General features: G+C 50.3%; 1 protein-coding gene across 5 annotated transcripts in view; it reads right to left on the reverse strand.

Moving 5' to 3' along the window:
* Positions 1 to 7,424, reverse strand: part of MAP4K1 (mitogen-activated protein kinase kinase kinase kinase 1) — a 165,775-nt gene extending 158,351 nt beyond the window's left edge. For 3 of the 5 annotated variants that reach the window (XM_063937908.1, XM_063937907.1, XM_063937906.1), the window contains exon 1: positions 3,511 to 3,782. In XM_063937908.1, coding sequence (XP_063793978.1) covers positions 3,511 to 3,612 — 102 coding nt within the window. In that variant the 5' untranslated portion in view covers positions 3,613 to 3,782. Of the gene's footprint in view, positions 1 to 3,510; positions 3,783 to 7,213 lie in introns of those variants that run through there. The other 2 variants (XM_063937909.1, XM_063937910.1) reach the window with 2 other exon arrangements.
* Between the last annotated feature and the right edge of the window lie 729 nt (positions 7,425 to 8,153).

Consider the following 8,153-nt stretch of genomic DNA (forward strand, 5'->3'; position numbering starts at 1 on the left):
GCTGCCAAGAAAAATTGTTAACGAGAAATCATCACTTACAGGTCGTCTAGTGTATGGGCACCTGAACTGTGCGAGAGCTAGAGGCGGGGCTGAGCTGTGAATGACAGCTCAGCCTGTGCAAGAGGCGGGACATCCTATTCCTGTCTCTTACACATAGGGGGTGATTCCGAGTTGTTCGCTCGCAAGCTGCTTTTAGCAGCATTGCACACGCTAAGCTGCTGCCTACTGGGAGTGAATCTTAGCTTATCAAAATTGCGAACGAAAGGTTCTCAAAATTGCGAATAGAAATTTCTTTGCAGTTTCTGAGTAGCTCCAGACTTACTCTTCCAGTGCGATCAGTTCAGTGCTTGTCGTTCCTGGTTTGACGTCACAAACACACCCAGCGTTCGCCCAGACACTCCCCCGTTTCTTCAGACACTCCCGCGTTTTTCCCAGAAACGGCAGCGTTTTTTCACACACTCCCATAAAACGGCCAGTTTCCGCCCAGAAACACCCACTTCCTGTCAATCACATTACGATCACCAGAACGAAGAAAAAAACTCGTAATGCCGTGAGTAAAATACCATTCTTCATAGCAAATTTACTTGGCGCAGTCGCAATGCGAACATAAGCGGAAAATCGCTGCGATGCGAAGAAAATTACAGAGCGAACAACTCGGAATGACCACCAATAAGCGGAAAATCGCTGCGATGCGAAAAAAATTACAGAGCGAGCAACTCGGAATGACCACCATAGTGTAAGCAGAGGGGGCAGCGCAGGGCTGCTTGCTGATAGCCTAGCAGCCCTGTGCAGCAACAGCGGCAGTGAAAGCTACGGGAAGGGGGGGGGGGGGGGATCAGGCAAACAGCTACCATCAACGGTGTGTAACCATCTGGTTTTACACCATTAATAGTAAAAGTATTCAACATCGGCCATAAACCATTGATGATTTTGAATCAACGGGCAGGCAGTTGGGGCGGGATGTACTAAACTCCGCCGTCGCGATAACTGCAATTTTCTCTGCGCTCTCACTCCCCGTTCCGCTGCCCACAATAAGACAGTCAGCGCATGCCCGGAAAAGCAGAGAGAGGATGCGCATGCGCCAAACGGCCGGGGGGAGCGCAGCGATGAGAGAACACAGTGGCCGCGGCGGTGATGAAGAGGGAGAAGGGGATGAGAAAGAAAAGGGGCAAGCTAAGGGGGAGCGGCGGGGAGTGAGAGCGCAGAGAAAATTGCAGTTATCGCGACAGCGGAGTTTAGTACATCCCGCCCTTTATGACTACGACAGAGGGGAGGCTGAGCTCATAGCTGCCTCACCTCTGGTCTCTCCGTGACAGTCCCTGTATTTCCAGCACAGCGCTGCAAATATTGTGAGTTTTGACTATATAAATGATTCAAATAAAACAAAGATGATATTATGTTATAAATATATTCTTTGTATTATTCTAATCATTTCATAGTCAAAACTCTGGCGTATACTGGAGTAGGACAGGCGAGGCTCTGCCTCCCCTGCTTCCCCTTACTGCGCGTCACTGCTGTGCATGCTCTGATCGGTAAACATCGGAGTTTTACGCAAACCATCGGACCTACAAACAACTCAATCAGGCCCAATAGCCAATCCGAATACAGGCATTTATTTCTTCTGAGGATAACTGATAAGATAACCAGCACTGTTGTTGAAACTGAAGCTGCAAATAGTTCAAATAGTAACCATAAGTGTAGCTCAAGCTGTGCAAAGAAAATCAGTCCGATCACAGAGCCAGAGGCGGGACTACCATTGGTACAGCAGGTGCATTGCACTCGGGCCCCTGAGGACTAAGGGGCCCACTGCTGTCCAGACCAGCAATTGGACCAGCTGCCCAGACCAGCAGTTGGTTATCCCCTGCCCCTCGCAGACCATTTTGAGCAATGTCGGATGAATGACCCAGTGCAATAGGCAGGGTGGTCCCCGCTGCCTGAGTAACTTGCCCATTACCTTAGTTATGCAGGGCTGACCTTGGGCCTAATTTAGTAAGGATTGCAAATTCTGCTAATTAGCAGAATTTGCAAACTTTTGGATCGCATGCTGTGGGCCACCCATCGCTGGGCAAGGTCGCTCAGCATGCTGACCTCCGCCTCCCCCCGTTCAACAAGCAGAAAATGCGAACGCATTGCAATTACTGCTTGTTAGCAGAAATTAAGGATGGCTGATGACGGTGCCCGCAGCCGTCCCGCCGCCATGTTCTTGATCACGGCGGCTGCATGCAACGTCACGCAGCCGCCGTGATCACACCCTGACACGCCCCCGTTTGGCCGCCCCGCGACCGCCTCTACCTGATTGACAGGCAGAGGCAATTGCATTTTCTGCGACCCCCCGCAGAAAGTGCGGGCGCATGCACAGGACAGGCACTGCGCTTGCGCCCACCGGGCGATCGTAATGATTCCGTTTGGAACACGATTTGTGGTCCAACCTGAATTAGCCCCCTTGTGTGTGCCGGACTGATAGAAGAATCCTGCCACCTATCAGTGCTGATGATCACAGCCACATACTGCCTCTGCCTCTAACAGACAGCTGTACATTTTTTCTGATTCACTGCTGTCTGTGCATTAAAGGCAGCTCACACCCGGTGTAACTGGAAATGTACGGGTCCTCCACCAAGGTACATGACCCCTGTTCTCTGCACCACGCAGGACATGGTGCTTGTACACGTCACTCACTATCTCTCAGTGTCACCCTCCCCATCACCCTCTGCCTCCCTCTGCCTTCTGCTGTCACCCTCTGCCTCTCCTTGCCTTGCGCTGTCATCCTCTGCCTCTCCTTGCCTTGCGCTGTCACCCTCTGCCTCTCCTTGCCTTCCGCTGTTACCCTCTGCCTCTCTATGTCCACCTCTGCCACCTCCTGCCTTACGCTCTCACCCTCTGCCTCTCCCTGTCACCCACTGACGTGTGGCATATTGTGAACTTGGGTTGGGGTGGAGGAGGGGGAACCAAATTATATTTTTGCACCTGGGTCCACCACTCACAAGTTCCGTCACTGCACAGACCATATTGTCTGGTGCTGTTATTGCAAGTAAAGGTTTGTCCCTTCCATCTCACCTATAGATCCCCTCTTCTCGCCTCACCGAGCAAACTGCTTATCTGGCGTCCCTGAGCGGCTTCTGGTTGCAGGGTATGGGTGCAGCACTATGGATGCTCTGGGTGGTTGGTCCCCTCTAATAGTTGAGAGGCCGCTATTACGTCTATACATAGCATTTCTTAATCATAATGAGAGTAATTCCCAATCAGGGTATGGGGGCTTCCTGAGAGATTGGGGGTGAGGGGAGACTAGGACGATGCCAAGCTCTACAACAGTGACATTCCCCAGAATACGAGCAAGCACTGGAGTACAGAACACGCGAAGTGAGACAGTACAGCCGCCCATGCATGCAGCAGATGGTACCGTGCAGTTACCTACTGGTAATAAATAATGAAGAATTACATCCTCCATGCAGAATTAGAAAAGTGAAACTGTTCATTTGCTCAGAAACACAGTATAAAAGCCGAAATTCTTACCTTAAACACTTCCCCATAGCTCCCGCTGCCCAGTCGGTGTATCAGCTCATACACATCCTGGGGGTCTCGATTGGAGATATCCAGCCGACCCTGAACATCCATCGTGCACACTGCACATATGCAAGTTTCACAGGCAGTCAGTGAGAGACTGCAAGCTCTGCACTCTGATTGGTGGATAAAAAGCCCTGTACAGTTTCCTGGAAGCTCAGTCTTGCGTTACTCTCTGCTCCCAAGGCACAAAGATTCCGGTTACTGGTACACACCAGTACATGTCTTAGTTCATAGTAGAGAGAGAGTGTTGTAGGACAGGATGGAGGTGTGTGCGGGGTCAGAACAGGGAAGTAACAAGCTGCAGCATGGAGATGCACTGACACTGTTGTTATGTGTCATGGAGAGTGCAGCAATAACGCACACAGCCCACTGAGAATGAAAAATAAAACAAAACATTCTATTCAAATCTGTGTTTTGGCGGAATACATACCATTTACCGGCGGACGGGATGCCGGCTGTCAAGATCCCGACAGCGGCATTGCGTCCACCAGAATGCCGGCAGCGGGACGAGCGTTAGGGGTCCCCTTGCGGGCTTGCTATTCACGCCACGCTGCAGGCTCAGTGGCTCGTCACAGGATCTATTCCCACTCTATGGGTGTTGTGGACACCAGCGAGTGGGAATTGCCCTGTTTTGGCGGGATTCCGGCTGGCGGCATTGTCGGCTGGCGGGATTTCGGCGTTGGTATCCTGACCGCCGGGTACACAGCGGCTGTGCTACAATATGCTGATATCACAGGAGGTGTCTTGGGTAAGTAGACGCCTCCTGCCGGATTCTGTGAGCATCGGCCATCTGAGTAAACCCTGGCTATAGCCTTTCGTTTGCAGTGGACTTTCTCGGACGGATGCAGCAGCTGACTATGCACATCCAGATAACGGTCCTGACACGCCTGTGTTTTTCTGTCCACCTCCCGTTACCTCCCCCAAACGCATGTCACTCACTTTTTGAATAAATCCTCTGTGGTATCTGTAGAATCCTTTCCGTAAAAAAAGCCCAGAAGTTCTTGAACTTTCTTGAACCACGGCGCCCTATGGTATCAGCATTTCTTTCATGGCACCCCTAGGACAAAAGTTTCTACCTGGGAAATTCAGCAAAGATTATATTCAATGAAATAACTTGTGCCCACCTGTCATACTGTGCTGTGGCGGTGGACGGGGTTTGGCTTCTGTTTGTCCACATATGGCAGGCAAAACCGGTGTTGGTGGCTGCCAATCACATTGACCAACCATAAATTCCATCTGGTCTTTGACCACCTACCGATCGCATCCCTGCCAGTTCCCTGGGGCAACCGGTTTGGGAACCACTGAAGATGCCGTCAGCTACACTGGCACAGCTTCGCATTCCAGACCAAGCGCTGTGCCCCCTTGCTATTACTACAATAGATAAGTAATGGTTTTTGCATGAGCATCTCACATAGGGGGTAATTCAGATCTGATCGCAGCGGCAAGTTTGTTAGCTAATGGGCAAAACCATGGGGGTCATTCAGACTTGATCGTAAATGTGCTAAATTTAGAACATCTACGATCACTTTTCACAGACATGCAGGGGGGACGCCCAGCACAGAGCTAGTCTGCCCCGCATGTCAGACCCTTCCACCCCCTCCCCCGCACAGGTACAAAAGCATTGCACGGCGGTGATGCTTTTGTACCTGGAGAGTAGCTGCCTACACGCTGGCAGGTAGCTGCCCGTCGCTATCCGGGTTGCAACGGCTGCGTGTGTCGTCACGCAGCCGCCGCGACCTGCCCCCACCCCCGCGCGCGGTCTGGGCATGACTGCATTGCCCGGACCGCGCCCCCAAAATGGCGGCCCAACACCGCCGGACCACCCAGCGAACGCATTTGCCTGTCAATCAGGCAGAGTTGATCGCTGGGCTGAGATGCAAATCACATTTCTGGCTTGCGCCGGCGCACTGCGGCGCCTGCGCAGTTCAGACCTGATCGCCAGCTGTGAGAAAACACACAGCAGCAATCAGGTCTGAATTAGCCCCCATGTGCACTGCAGGGGGGGCAGATATAACATGTGCAGAGAGAGTTAGATATGGGTGGGTTATATTGTTTCTGTGCAGGGTAAATGCTGCCTGCTTTATTTTTACACTGCAATTTAGATTTCAGTTTGAACACACCCCACCCAAATCTAACTCTCTCTGCACATGTTACATCTGCGCCCCCTACAGTGCACACGGGGCATAATTCAAAGTTGATCGCAGCAGCAAATTTGCTAGAAGTTGGGCAAAACCATGTGCACTGCAGGTGGGGCAGATATAACATCTGCAGAGAGAGTAAAGGCCTATAATCACAGGCAGATGAGGGGAGAGATGTGCGCTGAGCAAACCGCTCAGCACACATCTCACCCACCACTCAGCACAGCACGATGTGAGCTAAGCATGCGGGGGGGGGGGGGGGGGATGCTCATTTCACCCAGCGGGTGAGATGAGCGACCTGCTAGATTGATCTCGCATCTAGCTATCTAGCATCGGCGATAGCGACACGTGGGGCCGCGCATCGCTATTGCTGTGGTACACACGGAGAGATCATGCTTAAAATCTAAGCAATCTAGTCAGATTGCTTAAATTTCAAGATGGGATCACTCCGTGAGTACCCCCCTTTAGATTTGGGTGGGGTGTGTTCAAACTGAAATCTAAATTGCAGTGTAAAAATAAAGCAGTCAGTATTTACCCTGCACAGAAACAAAATAACCCACCCAAATCTAACTCTCTCTGCTAATGTTATATCTGCCCCACCTGCAGTACACATTGGCGGTCATTCCGTGTTGTTCGCAGCCAGCAACTTTTTGCTGCTGGTGCGATCAACTAGTCCACGCCTATGGGGGAGTGTATTTTAGCTTAGCAGGGCTGCGATCGCTTGTGCAGCACTGCTATGCTAAAACAGTTTGTGCTGTTGAAGAATAAGGCTGGATCTACTTACCCTGTGCGACGGATCCAGCGACGTTCCTCCCGGCTTTGACGTCAGACATCCGCCCTCCGTTTGCTTGGACACGCCTGCGTTTGGACGACCACTCCTCAAAAACGCCATCCAACGGTGAGTATCCGCCCCGGAAACCTCTCCGCTGTCATTCTTCTTTCGTTCGGCGCTGCGTCTTCTTTTTTCACTGTGCGTGCCGTTGCCCGGCAATGTCCGTCGCCGGGCAATGATGAGTGTGCGCATTGCGCACGCCACGCATGCGCAGTTCTGACCCATTCGCACCGCAGCTGCGTGCGGACGGGTCGGAATGAGCCCCCATGGTTTTGCCCAACTGCTAACAAATTTGCTGCTGCGATCAGATCTGAATTAGGCCCATTGTGTTAGAGGAAATTTGGCCTCCTTATTATATTACTGTCACTGATACTGAGGTAAAAATGTTTATTCAGAGCTAAATTAAGGTCCGTGAAGCAGTCAGAGCCTTATCATATATGTGCAATTCTGTGTCACGCTGACTTCTGCATTTTATTTATATATTGGAGCCTTATTTATACTTTTCAAGTACTCCTTTTTTTTCTTATAAATTGATTGAGCAACTTCAATGTTGTAGTCTGGGCGGCCTGTATGGGATTAATAGCTGCCTGGGAGGTCTGGTCCTGTTGGAGACTGTTTATAGGAGATGAGGGGTGCCTCTTGGTAAGTTTGTTTTCAGAGAAAAAGAACATGAATATCTCACCTGAAATGGTTTCTGTTACTGATTAGGGCTAGGACGGTCCTACTATTGGGAGATCCATCATCCAAGGAGCGTCAGATTGCTTATCTTATATTTGCAGATGTGTTTGACTAAAGCTAAGTACACACTAGGCGATATATCACTAGCGGGTGTATGCAAACGATGGGTGGAATGTAATGAAGTCCTTATTCGGCGGCCGTGCGGATGCTGGCTGAACGCAGACCTTTTTTTTAAAGAAGCAGTCATTTACAAGACTAAACCATGCCTTCTAAATGATTGCCCCTTTAAAAAAAATCTGAGTTCGGCTGGTGTCCCAGCACAGCTGCTATACTCGGACTTCATTAAATCCCACCCCGTAAACTACGTCGTTCACAGACATATTGAGTCGGCTGTTCAGTACAGCTGATGGCCAATATATCTTCAGATATATCTGCGCATCTGGCTATGTGTACGGGTAGTTCGCAGAGTGCCCGTACACTTGCTGCGAGGACTGACATCACAGCTCGGTTGGCATATTCAAATGCCCGCCCTGCTGGATGACAGGACTGAGATATTGAGTGGCTGATCGGTAAGTGTATATACTTACCTGGATCGGCGTTCTGTCGGCATGTTGGTGGGTCCACCAACATCTGGGTCCTGTGTGTACCCAGCATAAGACTTCTGCATGTTATTTATAAATAGGCAGTTCTGAATATTATTACTCATAGGCAGCAGTGTGCTGAGTAATTCTGCAGGTTTATTTTGCTGGTGTACCGAGTATCACTCTTCTGACTCACAATTTTGGACGAGCTTCAGTTGTGGAATAGCTAGCCTAATATTTTCCTCTAAATTATCCTGATATCAAATGGAGTTCATGGTGGACTCAATGAATGTCACAGAGGTCATATAATACACAGAGCAGCTATGACTGCCATACAATCAGTGACCACCATATAATAAAAGG

Source organism: Pseudophryne corroboree, chromosome 8 (assembly GCF_028390025.1).
Source record: "Pseudophryne corroboree isolate aPseCor3 chromosome 8, aPseCor3.hap2, whole genome shotgun sequence".
Classification (NCBI taxonomy): domain Eukaryota; kingdom Metazoa; phylum Chordata; class Amphibia; order Anura; family Myobatrachidae; genus Pseudophryne; species Pseudophryne corroboree.